The 20,843-nt window shown below is 31.2% G+C and overlaps 1 protein-coding gene across 2 annotated transcripts; it reads right to left on the bottom strand.

Annotated features, from left to right (window-relative positions):
- Nucleotides 1-17,225: 17,225 nt before the first annotated feature.
- Nucleotides 17,226-20,719, bottom strand: LOC127286900 (uncharacterized). 2 transcript variants are annotated; one of them, XM_051313536.1, is made up of 8 exons: nucleotides 20,574-20,719; nucleotides 19,398-19,691; nucleotides 18,883-19,077; nucleotides 18,569-18,778; nucleotides 18,263-18,367; nucleotides 17,845-17,990; nucleotides 17,562-17,636; nucleotides 17,336-17,470 (listed from the first exon to the last, which is right to left on the bottom strand). In XM_051313536.1, the coding sequence occupies exons 2-6, from the start codon at nucleotides 19,570-19,572 to the stop codon at nucleotides 17,926-17,928; spliced, it is 750 nt and encodes a 249-aa protein (XP_051169493.1). In that variant the 5' UTR covers nucleotides 19,573-19,691; nucleotides 20,574-20,719; the 3' UTR covers nucleotides 17,336-17,470; nucleotides 17,562-17,636; nucleotides 17,845-17,925. The 2 variants fall into 2 exon arrangements, with proteins under 2 accessions (XP_051169486.1, XP_051169493.1); XM_051313529.1 differs by lacking the exons at nucleotides 17,562-17,636; nucleotides 17,845-17,990; nucleotides 18,263-18,367 and having other exon boundaries at nucleotides 17,226-17,470; nucleotides 20,574-20,717.
- Between the last annotated feature and the right edge of the window lie 124 nt (nucleotides 20,720-20,843).

Genomic DNA, 20,843 nt, shown 5'->3' on the forward strand with positions numbered 1-20,843 from the left:
CCTGACCTCAGTTACTTGTAATAAAACATGTGTGAACCATTGACAACTTGCTTCTTCGGGGTTATTCTTCATGTTCGTCGGTTATTCGCGAAGTCGACCGTCTGCGTGATTCGTCCGAGTCGGAATTTCGCCACGAGCAACGGGATTCGGGCAGACGTAGATTAAATAAGAAACGATCGGGAGATCGTTATTTCTTTAAATCGTATCGCTTGTTAAAGTAACGTAATTTAAGTAATTATTTCCTCCGGAATTTTTAGGTAAATCCAAGGTGTGGTAAGAGATGGACGTCAGTATAGTGTCGATAAATTGATAACTAGTCGTGATTTAAGAACTCATATTCGATAGTGAAAATCGAACTATAAATTCGGGAATTAATGAAAATTGCTGTGAAATACAAGATCCAAAGAGAACGAGATAGGCCTCTATAAATCATACCAAAAGCTATAGAAATTTCCCGCCCTGTGAAGGAAGAAATTGTTCGCAAGGACTCTTCTCGTCCCTGCCGCCGTTAGGAATATAAGGACTTCGATTTGTAAGTAAATGTATCGTTTTAAATCATTATTTCAATTCATATCTTTCATTAAAGTCCAATCCTTGAGTCTGGTTAATGTTTTTCTTTTTTTTAATTACTGAATAGTTATAAATATTGATTGTTAAAAAGGATTAAATTTGTAAATCAATAAATTGTATTTATTATTTGGATTAAGTGAGGTTTATTCACTATTGCTACCTTTTGTTTAACAATCCTTATTCCTGACGAGATATACCGATTTGGAGAGGGTTGCGATCCCATTTTATTTAAACTAAATAATACTTAATTATTTGGGTTGTTACGAGATCCGAAGAGTAGAATAAATAATTACTTAATTATTCTAATAAAGCAATTATCAACGTAACAATATTGATGAGTATCAAATGGCTTCCATCATATAAAATTACTGGACCATAAATAAAACTAATAAAACTACTGCGCATAAATAATTGTTTAACTTATTTATTAACATTTATTAATAATAATGTAAGCTTACACGAAACTTACAGACAGTTTACGGGAAGCTTACAGTAAGGTTATAGTAAGCTTAAATGTAAGCTGACTACAAAAAAAATCAAAAAGCAGTCGTGACCCCACTGAAAATTCCCACATAGGCTCCCATATGGGAAACCACATAGGCTCCCATATAGGAAGCCATATGGTTTCCTATACAAAATCGTATACGTAATTGGAACAGGAATTTGAATAGGAAATTAAGTAGGAATTATCATATGAATGCACATTATATCTTAATATCATGCGCAGTAGTTTTCTTCAACTTTTTCGGCTGCGCAATAAATTTTTTTCATCTCTGTAGTCTATCAGGAACCTCTACTATTGAAAGATATATATCTTAGAGTTGAAAAAAAATTCATATTATAGGAATTGAAATAGGAATATACATAGGAATGTACATTCCTGTGTGGATGTGGATTCATATGATACTTCCGACTTAATTTCCTATTCAAATTCCTGTTCCAATTACGTATACGATTTTGTATAGGAAACCATATGGCTTCCTATATAGGAACCCATGTGGTTTCCCATACGGGAGCCTATGTGGGAATTTTCAGTGGGAGAAAGAATTATTATTTAATGGATTGGATAAACTACGAGTTAAGGAAAGCGAAAAAAGAAAACGCGTGGACAAACTTCAAAACCTGACACGACAAAAAAATTCAGATATAATACGAAAAGTCATAAAAAAGAGGAAAGTTGAAGAAACTGTTATTTAATACTAGCGATGTATTCCTCGCTCGCTAACGCTCGCTCGGTTAAAATTGTACTTATTGTTTTTTACTTATTGTAGTTTATGTATATTATATTTATAATTTATGTTTTAAATTAATATCTTATTAATATTGTATAAAATTTATCATAAAATTGAAAAAAGATGTTACATAAAAATAGTTTGTAAGATTTTCTAAAAGCATATATGCAAAGTATTTTGATTTATTTGAAAATAATTGAAAATAGATTTTTCAAGGACGGTGTCGAGGTCACGGGGTCGGTGTCGTTTTTCGAAATTTGTTAACTTAATATAATAGAAGATGTTTCGTTTTAAATTAAGAAATGTTAAAATTATTAAGTTAAAAACATTTGATTTTAATGACACTTAAAATTAGACACAATATTATAGGTTACTAACTAAAAACTGAAAAAACAACAATAAATAATAAAAAATAATAATAAAAAATTGAAAAAATCAGAAAATTCTTAAAAAATTGCAAAATAACCCTTTTTCGGGATAAAATTGCAAAATAACCCTTTTTCGGGTTAAAATTGAAAAATAACTCTTTTTCGGGTTAAAATTGAAAAAAGATGTTACATAAAAATAGTTTGTAAGATTTTCTAAAAGCATATATGCAAAGTATTTTGATTTATTTGAAAATAATTGAAAATAGATTTTTCAAGGACGGTGTCGAGGTCACGGGGTCGGTGTCGTTTTTCGAAATTTGTTAACTTAATATAATAGAAGATATTCTATATTCCTACCGTTTTGCTTTGTTATGTACACTGTAAAAAATTAGGGAGTTAACAGCACTAAGACAATAAGATGTAACATGGAAAAATGGTATCTTCCATCTTAAAAAAAGATATTTTGTAAAGTATCTTATTAATATTTAAGATGCTTTTTGCGTTTTAACAAGAATGAAAATATTTCTTCCATCTTCAAATGTAAGTTACTTCGGTAAGTTTCTATAAGTAACTTGAATTAAGATATTTGTGGAGTCATAAGATTTTCAGAAAAAAGATGCTTGTAAATTCTAAGATACATCAGAATTTGAAGTTACTAAAATATAAAATACATTAAACATCTTACATAAGAGGCCATAGTTAACCTAAACATTTTTTTTATCAAAAATATGTGAAGCACTTTGGCAAAGATACTATTAACATCTTAAACTAAGATATTTCAAATAACTAAAAACTTACTATCAAAACATCTTAAAAATGACTGCCAAAACATCTAAGATACTTCTTTTTGCAGTGTTTTAATTCCGTTTTCGTAAAGCGTGCAATATGAGATAGAATATAAATAGAATATATTTGAATGAATATAAAATGTTTTATTAATAATTTATTTATTGAAAAAAATCTAAGTTTTTTTTCACTCATAATATACATTATACTCTTAAAAAAGTGCAGGCGACTATTTTATATTCAACGCATAACCTAAAAAAATGTAGAGAGAATATATGTTCAATTTTTGATGATTCACGTTTAAATTTATTAAACTTTTTACAAACATTATATTCACTGTACATTATTTATTATTTTCACAATGAGCAGAAAAAACATAACAAATTTATTCACTATTACTTCTAAATAAAATGATGATGCACAAAAATATGTCCAATTGTCATTATAATAGAAAACACATTTACCGACTTTTACGTAGTGCAAAACGGATTTTAGAATTAAGTGGAATTCATTTCGTTGGCCATCTGTCGTATTTCGATGACTTCGAAAAAGTGGAAAAATCAGGTATTAAATGGAATTAAAATTTTTCAATTTCGTATACGAATATGAGATAACTTTAATTCTTTTCTATTCCAGGCTTCTTGCCGGGTTGTATATACATTTTTATTAACAAATATTAATAATTGTGGAAACTGTGGACCTTTCACTAAAACACATTTTTTGATAGCTGTTTGCGGTGGCTGAAATAAGTCAGAAAGAGTTTAACTAAAATTAAAAAACAATGGAAATTTTGTTAGTATATTATATTACCTCGTGCGTGAACAAGGATTTTGAAAAAAAAACTTTTCTGAAAATGTCGATGATTTTTCCTCAAAAATCGTGATTTTAAGGCTTTAAAATTTGGTTTTTGACCAAAAAAAATATTAATTTTGGTTCAAATTTAAATTCCTTCGTTCACGCACTAGCTATTGTATGTATAAAGAAACCCTGAAAATTTCAGCCCGATCGGTTTAGCGGTTTTAAAGTAAAACGATTCATAATAAATAATTTTTTTTAAAACATTTTAATTGATTTAATAATACTAACTTTTTTGTCGTGCTCGCCGTTTTCTCTGTCTTGTATTAGTTTGTTCTCTCTTTCTCTTTTGTCTCTCGTCTTCATTCATTTTCACTTCAACCTATTATTAATAAAAGTATATTTTATTTATATAATGTTTAAAAATATAGTGTATGAGAACATGAAAAACTTCTTATAATTTTGAAAAATAATAAACAAAATGAACATAACCTATAGGGGAGAGGGCCCCAAGATGGACATATTTTTGAATTTGTGCTCTAGAATCTAAACGTTTTAGGATATTTAAAAATGGTGCATACCGTATGAAAGTACAATAAATAAGGTATCCTTTGGCCATAAAGAAAAAATTTTAATTTGAAAACAAACATTTTTTAAAGAATTTTTTCAAATTGTTATAAATTTCGATTTGAAAAAAGTGGCCCCAAAATGGACACCTTCATAAAATGCATTAAAAAACGGGTAAAATAAAAATAAAATATCAAGTAAGGATTTTTAAACCAAATTTCTGTTTCTTTATTATATTTTTAAAAAGTTCTAACAGTTTTTAAATGTTAAAAATTAAATAATATTGTAAGAAAATTAATTTTAACGAGAATAAATTAATTAAATTAATTTATTTAATTTATCTAACCCAATTTATTTAATTTATCTAACCCAATTTATTTAGTAAGAGATTAGTTATATTTTATAATTAATTAAAGGAAATTAACAATAAATTTGTGCCACTTCCTGTGACGCACCCTACCATACCGAATAGTGATGGCCTGGCGAGGATAAATTCCAGAAATTAATGTAGACGGGAAACTACAGTACTGAAATTGACAGAAGTATGTTAGGGCAAATGGAGTTTCTATAAAATTCTGATTATGGCATATAACGATTCGAGAAAATAGAGATTATTATATATATAAATATTCTTCTTCTTCTTCTTCTTAAATGACTTGAGGCTTGGCCAACTGTCAGAACAAAAAAATAAATAGAAGAAGTCAAAGATTAGCAGATCATATCAAGACCAAAGTCCATTCATGTACAGGCAGCTCACAGAGAGGCAAAGCAATCACGGTCCTGACTCCTGAGTGAATTGCAGACGGGCCAGGCACCACCGGTCGGGAGAGGCGACACCGGAAACAGCCGCAACACACTCGACTTTTGGCGCAAAACAAAACGAAAAAAAAGAAAAAAAAACATGGCAACCAAACACTTAGCAGGCAAAGAATCAAATGTAAAAGGACCATAATCAGAAGTCAGATGAATTGATGGTCATGACAAAAGAATCCACCAATCTCTCTGACAATCTCCTCGCTAGGGGCAAAAATCAAATCATCGAGGGAAACCGTCTCCGGGTCCCTGCCAGGGAAGGACACTCGTTCAACATATGGTTATAAGTTCTCCGATCAACCCCGCAAGCATCCTGGCATTCCAATGGATACGTTCAAAGTGATCCACGGTAAAAGTATGTCCAGATCTGAGTCTGGTGATTACGTTGATTCAAGCCCTGGGAAGGGAAAGACCCTCAAACCAAGGTCTACTGGTCTTGAGCGATATTCTTTCAAAGTATCGATGTCCAGTTAGGTCACGATCCGAGAAGGGCCATGAATGATCCATCCTCGCACGGTGATCAGGGACAAAGACACTTCTTCTGAAATCTCTCAAAGATGATCCAAAATAGACTCTATTGGCAAATGTGTTAGAAGCTTTACATATGGCATCCGCTTTTTCATTACCAACAATTCCCGCATGAGACGGAACCCAGACGAAACTGAAAGGAGAGGGAAAGTCAAAAGGGAGGTGATGGATCAAGTCCAAGATCTTATAAATAATTTCCGGGTTGTCTTTACGGAGGAGGCAATTATTGAGTCGAGTAATCACCTCCAGAGAATCCGTGACTATAAGAGTACGAGGGAGATTCAGAGCCCTAGCATGGAGGATAGCTTTGTAAATGGCAAAAGCCTCAGCAACCAAGATGGATGAGAATGGCTGGAGAGGGATCCCATAAGAGAACTCCGTTGTTTCATCATAGAAAGCAGCCGAAGCCAGTCCAGAATCTGACAAAAGGGAAGCGTCAGTGTATATTAGGGCAAAATTCGGGTAGTTCCTGGCAATCAAGTCTCTGAAGCAAGTCTCAGGAGAAGCATGATGTTGCATTTCGTAGCCTGAACTGATGTCCGAGGATGGTGCTGTGGAAAGACTTTCCCACCTCCAATCGAATTAGGCAGGGAGCTCCGTCCTATAAGAAAGTTCGACAATAGGGTAAGTGGGAGCGTATGCATTTAGTAGTGAGATTCTTTCAAGATTCAACATAGTCCTGCCAGACTGCACTCTTCGTAGCAGATGGTCTAGTCCGAGTATGACAGGGTTCTCCTTTCATCTAAGATTTTGAAGAATAAACGAGTTTGAGAGATAGATTCTGCGAAAGGACAGAGGGAGCTCACCAGCCTCAGACAGGAGTACCGAGATGGGGGTTGACTTGAGGCATCCCAAAGACGTTCTCAGTGCTGCCGATTGGACTCTGTCAAGGATTTTAAGAGTGGTTTTTGCCGAATCGGCAAATAGAGGAGAACCCCAATCAAGAATGGCGCGAATAAGATTGCGGTATACTAGCAAAGCCAAATCCGGGGAGGATCCCCAAGTGTCTCTTGAGATTATCCTTAAGATGTTTATTGCCCTAGTTGCCTTATCCGCAATCATCTTAATGTGAGGAAGCCACGAAAGCATCCTGTCCAAAAGTATACCCAAATGTTTCATTGAAGAATCACAGGAGATGATCGAGTCCCCTATCAACAAATGGATGTCGTCGAAGCACCTCCTAGATCTGGAAAAAATGCAGCACGTGGTCTTGGCCGGGGCAATATCCAGACCAAGACCTCTGAGTCAGATGGACAAGCGGCTCAGAACAAGCGAAACGTCCTCTGATATTGAGGCGGGATCACTAAATGTGACATACAAAAGAAGATCGTCGGCATGCATTACGAACTTCATCCAACGAGGAAGGATGCGTTCCATCTCTCGGAGGTAGAGATTGAAGAGAATGGTTGATAACACCTCCCTCTGTGGAACGCCAACGCCGCAAGTCCTAAAGTTGGATCCATCCGCGTCAAAAGAAATAAATCTCTTAGAGGTAATAAATGTACCAAAGTTTATAATATTGGGATGGAAGCCAAGTCTCACAAGTGATTTGTTGAGAATGTATGGCCGAACATTGTTAAAAGCACCCTTTATGTCAATTGAGATGGCGAGAGTATGACGAGAAGCTGCGAAACCATTCAGAACATCGGTGGAAAAAGCAGCCACGCAGTCCATAGCTGATCTCTGCTTTCGAAAACCATACTGGTGTGTAGGAAGAAGTCTCCCAGATTCTACTACATGTTCCATTCTGCCCTGCACAAGTTTCACAAATAGTTTGGAAAAGACTGAAGTGAGGTCGATAGGACGGAAGTCCTTACCACCAGGTTTGGGGATTGGGATGACTCTTGTATTCAACCATGAGTCCGGAATGGAAGACAACTGGAACATACGATTGAACAGGACCAGCAGAAATTCAAGGGCTATCGGCCCAAGTCCGCGTATCATGTCCCCAGAAATACCGTCCAATCCTGGCGAAGCTTTAGGCTTGCAGGAGGTAAGGGCCTTTTTAAATTCGTTGGAAGTGAATGGAGGAATCCTGTTAGGACTAGATACTGGTGGAATGTCCAGATTTTGGATAAACACCGGAGGAATATCCTCCCTAATCAGCTCGTCCCTGAATTTCGTTAACAGAGGGGTTGAGGGATCAGAGGATAAATTGGTATTGACTCTGGCCGAGCGGGAAGACAACGCCCGGAGTGTACGCCAGAGACTCGACACACCTCCCGCCGGTGACATACCTTCGCAGAAGTTCCTAAAGGCCAGAGGCTTCTGCTCCCTCAATATTCTCTTAATTTCGTTGTCCCGTCTTTTAAATTCAGACCTATTTTCTGCCGATTGATTGGATTGATACCACTTATAATTCTCCCTTCGACTTGCCAGAGCTGCATCGCACTGCTCATTCCACCAGAGAGGACGTGAAGCTGGTTTATATGAGCGTGGCTTGGGGAGGTATGCCCCGCACTCCAGTAGGCACGACTTAAGGTTGTCAACTAAGGAGTTATAAACGTAGACTGGAGAATGTTCTTGGGCTAGTAAAGAAGTCAAATCAAGAGAAATCTGTTCCATTTTGTTCTTAAAATCCAACCAATTTAAATCCTTGAGGCAGTATCGAAGAGACGAGGAGGACACCCTTGCCGTAACGATGTCCGCACGAAACACAACCGGCAGATGATCCGAAGATGATGAGTCCTCCAAGACAGAAACAGAAGAGTTCTGAAGAACAGATGGCGAACAAAAAATAAGGTCCAGATTGGAGCCCAAGACATTAGCATCACGAAATCTTGTAGGGGAAGAAGTGTTAGTTATGAGCAAGTCTCTGTCCAACACAAAAGTCAGCAGAGAATCCCCTCTGATATTCGAAGCATGGTCACTCCAGCATGTATGGTGTGCATTAAAGTCACCACAGAAAATGTGGTTGACATTCATGGGCAGCATTTCAATAATCTCAGACCATGATTCCGGAGAGATATCACTACCGGGGGGCATATAGACATGTAATCTGGGTGGTGCCGAACATAGTGCGGAGGGAGATAGAAGCAACATCAATTTGAAGATTTCTTGTGTGATAAGTGAAAATATTTGTAAGACGGAAGGCTATCTTCCTTCGAATCAAGATCAGAACGCCGCCACCCCTGCCAGTCAAACAATCCTGTCTAATTGAGATAAATCCCGGAATTTCAAAGTTCGAAGAGGATGTGAGCCATGATTCCCTGATGCACACAACATCAGGGTCATGGGTCCATAAAAGAGCCTCCAACTCTGGTCTCTTCGATTGTATACTTCTGGCGTTCCAAAGAATTAAAGAAAATATTTTATTTATAGCCAAAATGTGAATTTTTGATTTTTTAATTTTCATTAATTCTTTAAATTTACCTCAAATGTATACTTTATATATATCGATCGATTTGCCTTGACGTAAGGAATACGATTTTATTATATATAACCTTAAATTTTTCTATTTAAAAATTTTTTCTATTAAAAAAAAATTTTTGGAAAAAAGACGATAAAATTTTTTTTTCCTCATAACCCACATTGAACTCCAATCTGTGTCTCATCACTGCAAGCCCGTACTTAAAGTAAGGTCATACCCTTGACGCTGCAGTGTGATTGCCCATGTAGTTTGAGCACTGGGAAGGTCTTTTGTGATTGGGACAATTGTTTTTAACATGATGCTCTGAACAGAATTCGCAGGTGGGGTGCGTTGCTCTGCACTGAGTTGCGAAATGTCTGAAACGTTGACATTTAAAACAACGCTTACGTGGTGTTACGCTAAGCGTAAGCTTAAATATGACTCTGGCGATGAGGATAGAGTCCGGAATTGTAACACCAGAAAATATAAATTCCACTATTCCAGAAACCTCGTTGAAGTCCTTTATTTTCCTACGAATAGAAATTATTTTAGCTCGTACCTCCCCCTCCAGCTTTCCACTTATAGCAAGAGGGGACAGACCGAGATTAACATCGTGAGCCACCGCTTTACGACTGACCAATGATGTGGGGATAAAAGACCTATATCCGTTACTACTCAAGTGAGGGGAGTTCAGGAGAGAATTAGCTAGGGACCAACTTGAGGAAGTAATGCGCAGCTGATTAAGACCATTAGAGACGATGGTACGAAGAGGGTCAATGACGATCGACTCCAAATAATCCGCGAACGCAATACGGTTATATTTTCCGATTTTCTTATTTTGAGTGGATTCAACGAGAATGGTAAAAGGGGTAGGAGGCTTCTCGGAAAACCTAGGGTTCTCTTTAAAGTCCTCATTCATCCAGATAAGTTCGTAGGAAACGGAATTAGAATTCTTGAGAGAGTTGGTGTTGGGTGACTCATCAGTGGGAGACTCAGGCCCAGAAGTAAGTGTATCTGTTGAATCAGATTGAGAAGAGGACAGAGGTGGAATGGCAAGATCTGACGACGTTTCAATAGGAGGTTCAGAAAGAATAGAGTTCGTTTGATCAATTGGATCTGGGAGAGGATTGGAAGCAAGGGGTGACCTTGCCTCGACTCCATCAACCGGAGTAAAATCACAGGTCTCCATCGGAATGTTGGAAATGGGGGGATGTTGAGAATGTAACGAGGATGTAAGAGAATGAAGAGGATCCCCACTTAACCCGATATTGGCTTTAGAACGCTTTTCGATGTTAAAAGCAGACCCCGGTTTGAGGTTAGAAATATCCAGCAATCTCTTATTTATATTCATGGCTCTTCCAGTAGAACGAGCCTTTATCATGCAATGTGGACGGTGTGTGCTTGGAGAAGAACGCAAAGGTGACTTGCGTGGATGGATTGGAGACATGAGCACACCTATAAAAGACAGAAAGAAACGCCGGCAAATATCAATCCGGAAACGATCTCGGCCTCAAATGCCAAGCAGGCTTAATAAATTAATTAATTAAATTTAAATAGAAAAGACAAAGTCATACATATGTAATTCAGCAAACAAAAAATAAAATAAAAACTTTGTTTCTCAATGGGTAAGTGAAAGGAATGAATTTAACTGTAAAAGGTAGTGTTTTAAATAATAAAAATAAAATATAGTATAATGTAGATAAGTTTTGTGTCACAAGGTATGTGAGTAAAATTCACTAACTGTATTTACGGACCTCAAGTATTTGGTTTTATTTATTTATAAGAGAAAATTATTATTTAGAGATATATACTGTTTGGCAGTTTACACTTAATAAATATAATCATAGTTATGAGAATACAAATTTAATTTAATTTAATAGTTTGATTTTTAAGATTAAAAACAGACTTTAGATTTATTTTATTTACAAACATCTAAAAGTCAAGCGTAATTACAACCCACAGGGAAGAAGGGTATTGTGTGTAGGTAAATAAGGTTAAAATGTAAAATAAAGGACGGCAGTACCTGGAGATCCAAACAATCTTGATAGAAAAATATGACCTTGTATTTAAAATTTCCAAATTTTGCAAAAAAAATGTAAGGTTGTAATTCAATTATCCACTGGTAAACAACTATAAAATTCCAGAAGGCAAATGTATCCAAATCGCGTTCTGTATAGATATATATTCCTGTTCCGTGAAATTGAGTTTTATGATTTAGGAATGGCTGCTGGTTTAATTTCCATAAAATGACGAATAGCTATAAAATTCCAGAAATATGATGGATCAAGACCAATACAAATTAGTAATTGTCAAATTTATTAACAGTCTAAAATAGATAGTCTAAATAGTTAAACTCCTTATTATATGTTATAACTTCTCAGTGTGAGGTGTAACCTCACCAAAAAAATGCTTGAATACTATATGCGAGAACAGTCAAAACACGACTCCCCATATAAATATTAGGGGAAATTAAAATTATGTTAAATGGTAATTCGCAAAAGAAATAATTCTAATATTAATAATTCGTTAAAATTAAAATTCGGAAAAATAATAATTAGAAAATTTTGAAATTATGTGAAATGCCAATTCGGTAAAATGAAAATTATATAAAATAGCAAATCGTAACTTATAAAAATAGAAAAAATATAAATTTGATAAATTACATTTTAGAACAAATAATTGTTCGAAAAAATATTTATTATGCAAAATGGTAATTCGAAGAAAAAAAATTATAAGCAATGTTAATTATGTAAAATCAAAAATAGTATAAACTTTTATTTGGAAAAATAAAAATTATAAAAAATACTAATTCGGTGCAATAATAATTTTGAGAAATGATTATTCGGTAAATTGAAAATTATATAAAATAGCTAATCGTTACATTTTAATAATAGAAAAAGTATAAATTTGGTAAATTACATTTTAGAATAAATAATTGTTCGAAAAAATATTTATTATACAAAATGGTAATTCGAAGAAAAAAGAATTATAAAAAATGGTAATTATGTAAAATCAAAAATAGTATAAACAGGTTTTTGGAAAAATAAAAATTATGAAAAATACTAATTCTCTATAATAATAATTATGCGAAATGATTATACGGTAAATTGAAAATTATAAAAAATGTTCTTTCGAAGTTAAAAAATTCTGTCAAATTATAATTCGAATGTATTTTTATTATATAATCTGACGATTCGAATTCAAAAAATTATAGTCAATTCCTTTTAGATAAAACGATTTTCGAGAAAATAAAAATTCGAAAAAACAAATTTGGGATTTAATCATGCGCCTCATCGTGACGTGATAAAAACTTCGCTATTATTAGAAATTAAAGCTTTATTTGTGCCCTTTCAAATAAGCTCCCAGCCGACTCATATTCTCCAACTCTAAAAGCAGCCCTAGTAGTAATTTGTCATGGCACCACTAAATTTCGTCAAGTTATTTGATAGGTTTTCTCGTGGACGCTGATTCTAACTGAGCTGATAAATGAAGTTACTCACCATTTACTCACCAATGCTCTCGGAAACCAATTCAAGTTTAACTTGATATTGGCTACATATAACTTTTGTCTAGTTATTTTAATGTTATTTTCCAGTGTTCCTAGAAATTATTTGCTATGTTTGTCGTGTCGATGGCGCTGCAATAATGTCCAATAACTGGACAGTCAGAATGTTTCTCTTTGCTTGATGAAAAATTTCGTTTCGTTTATTTTGTGTATTGAAATTAAATAAAGTGTACTTCTTATTCATCAATTCAGGCAAGTAGCAATAACAAGGATTTAGAAACTCTTTTATAACAAGTAACTTTAAGGAGGCATGCAATAATAAAAAATATAAAATATATGTCATTTGTTATTTGATATGTTATTTTGAAAAATGTAGGGGAGAGGCACAGTTTGGGAAAAAGTGTCAGTTCCCTCAAAAAGTAGGGTTCAAAACAGTCTAGAGCCTACAAATCGCAACCGATTTTGGATTTTTTTTTTAAATAAACTTTAATGAAATTGTAAGAGATCCCTCGAGCCCGTTTTTTGATTTTCAATTTGCATAAATAATTATATTAATATAAACAAATAAAAAAAAAGTACTTTTTACATATTACTCTTATTTTCAAAAAAATATGTAAAGTTTTTATGGTTAGGTATTTATATTTACTCCTTTGGATCTCTGAATTGTAGAATGATAATATAGACCCATTAGTAAATTGTTATAAACAAATTATATAAACAAATTGTTAATTTAGGCAATGATTTCAATTAACTTAAATGAAACTGATTACTCGGGGGATTTCGGGTCGCTGATTACGAATTCGATGTCAGTTTTTAAAAATTCAAAATGGCGGATCCAATATGTCGGACAAATGTTTAAAAATCGCTTAAATTAGCTTGAATCTGGTTACTCGGGGGTTTTTGTGGTCTCTGATCACGAATTCGATGTCAGTTTTTCAAAATTCAAAATGGCGGATCCAATATCACGAACGAATTTTTAAAAATTCATTGGATTCGCTTAAAAAAGTTTTCTTAGAAGACATTTAAAATTTTTAAAAAGACTGACGTATATTTTATATACAGTAACAAAAAGACCTAAATAACAATTTTTAATCGAATTTAATTTTTACAAAATTGTCTACCTTATTGGATATGCTATTCGATTTTGATTTTTTGAAAAACTAACATCGAATTCGTGATCAGCGATGCCAAAAACCCCTGGGTCACTATTTTTATTAAAATCGATCAAAGTGATTATCTAAAATTAAAATTTGTTTATATAATTTGTTTATAACAATTTATAATTTTTTCATATCTTTAATAGAAATCTCGAAAGTTATAAATTTTTGAAAATTTAAAATTATTTAATTTTTTCAAATTTAACTTCAATTTTATATTATTTATAATTAATATTCATGATTATTATTAATTATCGTTTAAAAAAATAACTTTTTTGTTATTTGTCATTAATTAATTGTAACGTAAATAATAAATTATTCAATAAATTTAAATCGTGCTAATTATATTGATAGTTCTCAATTAATCGATTTCAAATATTCGCGCGTTTTAGGAATATAGTTCCTCTCGCGTCCGCTAGGTTTTGAACCCTACTTTTTGATTTCAAACCACTGTGAGAGGGCCCCAAGATGAACATTTGATATAAAATTTTTGTTTAAGTATCAGTGTTGGGTAGTAACTAGTTATTAGTAACTAAGTTACTGAAAAAGTTACTTTACTTGTAACTTATAACGTAACTAAGTTACTTTTTTTAAAAGTAACTTGTAACGTAACTTAGTTACTATTTTAATAGTAACTTTTAATTTTAAGTTATTTCGTTACTTTCTTTGCACTTTTTTATTGCTTTAAAAACTTAATAATTTCGTATTTCAAAAAAGCGCGCAAAGTGATAGAAAAAGAACATGGGGTGTTTTCGGGAGTTGCTGACAGTAAAAAATTACCCAATCAGAATAAACATGCTGATGCATCAGCCAATCACAACATACTGACAGTATACTCACAGCCATCTCACAGCAACTCTCGAAAACACCCATGGCCTCTGCGCTCGCACGCTGCGCATTGTACCGAGTGTTTACATTCTGTTTTTCATGTGCTCGTGTTCCATAGTATTCGTTTGGTTTACTGTTGCAATATAGGGGATTTACCTGCATAATTTAAACAGTGTACAAGATTTTTTAAAATAAGATTTTAATTAATTTATTTATTTGTATTCGGAAGTTTTATATAGACTTTTATTTAAGAGTTTATAAAAATAATTTTTAGCAAGCCCGTGTCGAAATTGTACCTTATTAATTGATTTGTAAATTAATTCTTAAAATGGCAAACAAAATCCATGATTATAAAAACTAATTTTCTAATAATGATAATATTTTAAAAAATTTTATAAATAAATCTCAGATTCTTCATCACAGTCAAATAAGAAGCAAACTCTTTTGGAAAACTGGACTTCCGATTCAAAGCTAGTTACTCAAAAATATTGGATAAAAAAATTATGGATTATGTAATAGAAGTGTTGTAGAAAAATTATCTTTTAAAGACCTAGTGTTACTTGGTTTACCAGGAAATTTGAAAATTTTTACACGTAAAACTTTAGGGGAAAGAATAGATGATGCTTTTATTAAAATGAATGCAAATCTATGTCAAGAACTTGAATAAATACATGTATTACAATTATATTTCACATTTTAATTTGATTCCCATTTGATAAAAAAATTGAATTTCGATAAGACAAATTTTAAAATAATTTTTCAGTAACTTGAAATGTAACTTAAGTTACTTTTTAAGTAACTGTAACGAGTTACTTTTTTATGAAAGTAACTGTAACAGTAACTAGTTACTTTTTTTCATTAAGTAACTTAAATGTAACGAGTTACTTAAAAGAGAGTAACTTACCCAACACTGATAAGTATATATCGCCTCGTGAATTTTTTTTACTGATTCAGTTTGTTTAGATGAAGCTTTTTATATAAACACGGATCGGAAAGAATTTTTTTTTCCTGTAACACATATCACGTGGATTTTTCGTTTTAAAAAGTTTTGTAACAGTTTTGATTTCAGTCGGTAAAATTATCTATATTTTTGACTTCGAATAGGTGCATATCGTAATAAACTTATTTATTTATCGTATAATAGTGTTGTAAAATGATTCGCTAGACACTGTGTTTGTAAATAACTTTTATTTGCGACAAAAAAATGAAGTCATTGGTCCTAAGATGGACAGTCTGGTGGCCCTAAGATGAACATCACACCTTAATTTCTTAATTTTTTTTATTTTCAATGTTACAGTTTCTTAATAATGCTCTAAGCCTCATAATTGAAATTTTTTCTTTCTCTACTTCGAAATTGTGTTGTTATCAATAGAGAATTGAATTGAAAAAAAATTATAAGCAATGTTAATTATGTAAAATCAAAAATAGTATAAACTTTTATTTGGAAAATTAAAAATTATAAAAAATACTAATTCGCTACACAATTCCCGTGTGGAAATTCGTCACGTATCTGTACCGTAACGATATAGTTTCACTATTTGCGATCTAGTTGCGGTACCGTGAAACATTACATAATCTATCTTGAAATGTAACGACACGAACATCTAGTTTCGATATAGTTTAACAACATCAAAACTATCTTGCGAATCTACATCGTAACTGTCTTGTGGATCTAAATTTATCAGTATAGAACCTTCAAGATAATTACTAGATTTAAAAATCCCTTAATTCACGTAAGGGATTTTTAAATCTAGAAATTATCATTTACAGTTGATAATATTTAATATTGCGTGAATAAAACATTTTTTAATTTTTTAAATAATTATATTATTTATTAAACTTAAAATGTTAAGAAAAATTATTTTTAATTGACAATTAGAATTAGCAAAGTGTAAAAATATTTTAATTATTATTGTAATCTTTAACACTACTTTTCAATGAAGAAACGAATAGATCCATATTCAGGATTTTGCAATATTTAAATAATCTTTGAACTTTTAATTAACAAAACGTAAGAATAATTCAATTATTCTGCTGTGCAAGAAGATTTTCCAATGAAGTAACCGGTAAATGAAGATCCATGATTATAATTTTTGAGCGATGACCATCCCAATCATTGGCGTTTGTAATAACCGGACCTAATACTGTTAGAAAATGATTTTCAGTCACAGCAATGTTTAACAGTTTAAGGCGTTTTGTTATGTAGTCTGTAATATAACATAAGTAATATTAATAATTAAAATTTTAATTGATATAAATTTATACTTCAAATCAGATAAACTTGTCATTTTTATATTATATAGATTGTTTTTCAAATTTATTTTTCAAAGAATATTAAATAACTCTTATTTTTTCACTGGACGCAGTGGACGTTTTTTTTATGAATTTTACTACACTTTTTTATAAAAATGAAACAAAATGATAAAATATGACAAGATTGCCAGTTTTGAAATTAATTTCATATTTTCAAATATGTGACATACCGAGCATACACTTGTAGAATTCGGTGCCTTTAAACACATAAGGTTTCGTTGTCGACTTGATTTGAGCATTGAATTGAAGCATAAGATCTCTGCTAATATATCTTCTCAAAACATTTGTGAATGTACGGGACAGTATGTTTTGCCTGTCTATTAAATCATTTATCGTTTGTTTCTAAAAAAATCGTCACTTAGGGTACTCTTCTTAATTAAAATTAAATTAAAAAAAACTTAATTTTATACTTACAAAATCATGTCTGAAAGTCTTGTTCTCTTTTAAGTCCTTTTCCATGGAATCCTAATCTTGGATTGTTGCAAGAGGTAAAGTAAGTTCATACTTTTCTGCAAATGTAGAGGGAAGACTCAAAGTGGCGCTTCCATTTGAAACCATCATAATTTCAATATCTTTCAAGCCCCGCTTTATTTCCTGGTTGTCTATATGATTAATGTGTAATCCTTTGAGTATTCGTGATTGCAGCAATAGAGGGTTTTCTGAAAATAAAATTCGTCATTAATACATTTAAAAAAACACAATGTTTTCAATATGTGATTAATAAATAATAAAATCAGTGTTCATGCCAACCTATTTCAGCTGCAGAAATTTGTGGCGAAAAAACATCCAGAACTTGTTGTTTATTTTTTTCGTCAATATCGTCTCCTACAGTAATAATAATAATAATAATAATAATAAATATAAAAATAATAAATAATAAATAAAATATATAAAAATATGTATAAGAAGGTAATATTGGAGAAACAAAAAATATTTTTCAAATTATAATAAGAAATATAAATTCTTTAAAATGTTCGAGTTAAAACGACTGTCCACAATATTTCATTTATAGCAGTCGCAATTTTAAACTTACTTTTCAACTTTTTAGCAGAAGGTGGCTTCAAACGACTTTGAGAACCTTGTCTTTTTTTACTTCCTTTTTCGAGATTCTCTTTCAGATTTTCTTTGTCGATTTTTTTTCACTTTTTTCATCTTCGCTGAGACAGGGGTTTTCGCTATCTAAAAAAAACAAATTTCGTGTAACAATCCAACCAAGATTTAGTTTCCAATGAGAAGTGAATTTAAAATTTATCTGTATTATTTTTTTAACTAAATCAAAATTTAAAAAATGATTTTATAAATGAATGTTCAAGTTGTAAAACAAGTAGTTTCTGAAATAAAAAATATTTCAATTTTTGAAAAGAATATTTAAAAGATTAGATAGCTTTAATTGTAAAAAGTGCTTTCTTTAAATCTCAATTTCATTTATAAAAAATAGAAATAGTTTTTACTATAGAAATTTTCCGGATTTTTTTGAAAATCTTCTCCAGTCAGTGATTTCTCGCCGTCCCTTAAAGACTCATTTTCATCATCGCTGTTCAAGGCATCGTCACTATCTACAGAGAAAAGAATCAAAATAGTTAGATATTTTAACTTATAAATTTTAGAAAAAATTTTGTAGGCCATTTATATTATTAAAAGTGTGTGAGAATTCTGTAAAATATATTTATTGAATAATCAGAAGGCATATTTATTTATGTAAAGAACGTATGAAATTATTTTAACTTACTCCTTTTAAAATGTTTTGAATCAGATACCTGTTTGTTGTGTCGGTTCCATCAAAGATTTGGACGAAGTGTAATTAATTGTCTCAAACTGTGTGGGTCTGTTTGACAATTTCTGATCGATCTTATTCGCTGTAGTTTTTGACGTTTCTGGAAGCATTGTCTTAACCTGTGTCGATCTGTTAGACAATTTCGGGTCGATCTTATTCTCGACAGATCTTGACGTTCCTGGACTAACAGTATCTGAAAAATTAAATAAATTAACAATATAAAATATTAAAAAAAATGATAATTTTAAATTGATTTATTAAACTTTTAAATTTAATAAAAATATTAATTATTATCACCGGAGAAATTCCTGATTTGCTCAGTAATGTCGGTAACTTGTAATATTTGTTTCGCTTTTTCTGGGTTGACCACCACTTTTTTTTCTCGAATTACTTTCTTTGTTGCTTTTATTTTTTTCGAATGTTCATTGCCACTGTAAGCGAATTCATTTGTTTCCAATTCGTTCATACGAAGACAGGCTTCAGTAAAAGTTTCTAAATTAAAAGTAAATAAATCGAATTATATATATATAAATTAATTTTTTTAGTAAAATTGCATTACATTGTTCTAAAATAATACCTCCATAGCACCGAAACTTTCCTGAACATGTAAATGTAAACATTTTCTTATAAAACATTTTTATGCGAAAATTAATTTTACATTTTTAGGAAATGTTCACGTTAAACATTTATTTAAGTGGGACACTTAAGTTTTTACACAACTTATACTAATGACAGCAATTAAATATTGCGAACATTTCAAGTAAATCTTTAAGAAATTTTCAAGAAAGTTTCAGTGCTGTGGGGATACATACTTGCATGACCCTGAAATTTTGTTTCATATTCAGGCCAACTGTTTAGTGGAGATGAAAAAGTTTGCAACAATTTCTTTAGGTTTTTTTTCGTTTTTGCATCGTATGGCGGAGGAGGAAACTTTGTGAAATACTTTTTGGTTTTCTTTTCATAGGAAATCCAGTCAGCTAAAACCATGTCTATGGCTTTTTTCCGTCTTCATCTTTATAACCAGGAAATGATACAAGTTGGTAGGTAACACATTCTTCATCATCTGATGAAGATTCTGATGAAGATTTCGCTGGAACTTGATTCATCTGTTAAAATTTTATAATTATGGAATCAAATTATAAAAATAAAATTACGTTGTTTCAAATGTTTATAACTGATTTTTCTGCAGTAAAAATAATTTATTTAAATCCAAGGAATTTTATTTAATTCATTTAAATCATTTATACTTGTTTATAACCTATATTAAAATTTATTGTTTAAATTAAATTTTTATTTCAAAAAAACACAAAATATTTCACGAAATTAAAATCCACGACGTTCATAATCAACGATTTAAAATAAAAATATTTTTAAAAATATCTGAAAAGTAATTTTTACAAATTTCTTTTACCAATAATTTTTTAAAAATTTTATTATTTTGCATTTCTAAAAATATAATTTTTTAAAAATATTTTATTATAAACGTTATGAATTTCAACTTCATAAAATTTCAGTGAAAAATTTATTAACTGTTTCAAATAATTCATTATTTATGCTAAAAAAATCATTAATTGAAATAATTATTTAATTGATATAAATGCAGATTATGATAACTACAACATGGTAAATAACTTGAATTTTAAGCAAAATTAGGTTAAACAACTTTAAAAATGAATCACTATTACTAAAAAATGAATATATATATATATATTCATATATATTTTTTGTGTGTAATTTTTGAAAAAAGTAATATTTTAAGTAAAAAATAATAGATTAAACATAACTTTGTAATACAATAACTGTATAAAAAAAGTTATTTCACTTAATTGCTAAGTACTAATTTCTTTTAAAAAAAGTATGGTGATTTTTCTCCGTCGAAATAAATTAAATATAATGAACGTGGTTTTTTATCTTGTAAATTTTTATGCATGCATAGAAGTCTTATCACTTAAATTAATTATAATATATATCTGCGGAATTTAACTTACCTCTGTCTGTAGTGGAAAGACAACAGCTTTTCATAAATAAACACGAATAATATTACTAAAGATTTTGATGTACAACTCAAGAAATCATCACGAAACAGAAAACCACAAAATGTCGATTGATAAAGAAGGAAGTGAAAAAGGTTGAGTTAAAGGTTAGGTTAACCTTTATTTCCGGTGTGCTTGAGATTAGCACATGCGCCATTTTCAAGTTATTGATATATATATATATATATATATATATATATATATATATATATATCGATCATGTAG

This window comes from Leptopilina boulardi, unplaced genomic scaffold (genome assembly GCF_019393585.1).
Source record: "Leptopilina boulardi isolate dan_hultmark-lab unplaced genomic scaffold, ZJU_Lbou_2.1 LbouV2_122, whole genome shotgun sequence".
In the NCBI taxonomy this organism is placed as follows: Eukaryota; Metazoa; Arthropoda; class Insecta; order Hymenoptera; family Figitidae; genus Leptopilina; species Leptopilina boulardi.

Coding starts and splice junctions, on each gene's coding strand:
- LOC127286900 (XM_051313529.1), bottom strand. CDS start 19,572: ATGGTTTTAGCTGACTGGATTTCCTATGAAAAGAAAACCAAAAAGTAT. Junction 18,779..18,882: donor GCAAATCAGGAATTTCTCCG/GTGATAATAATT, acceptor TTAATTTTTCAG/ATACTGTTAGTCCAGGAACG. Junction 17,471..18,568: donor GGAACCGACACAACAAACAG/GTATCTGATTCA, acceptor TTTTATTTTCAG/AAAACCCTCTATTGCTGCAA.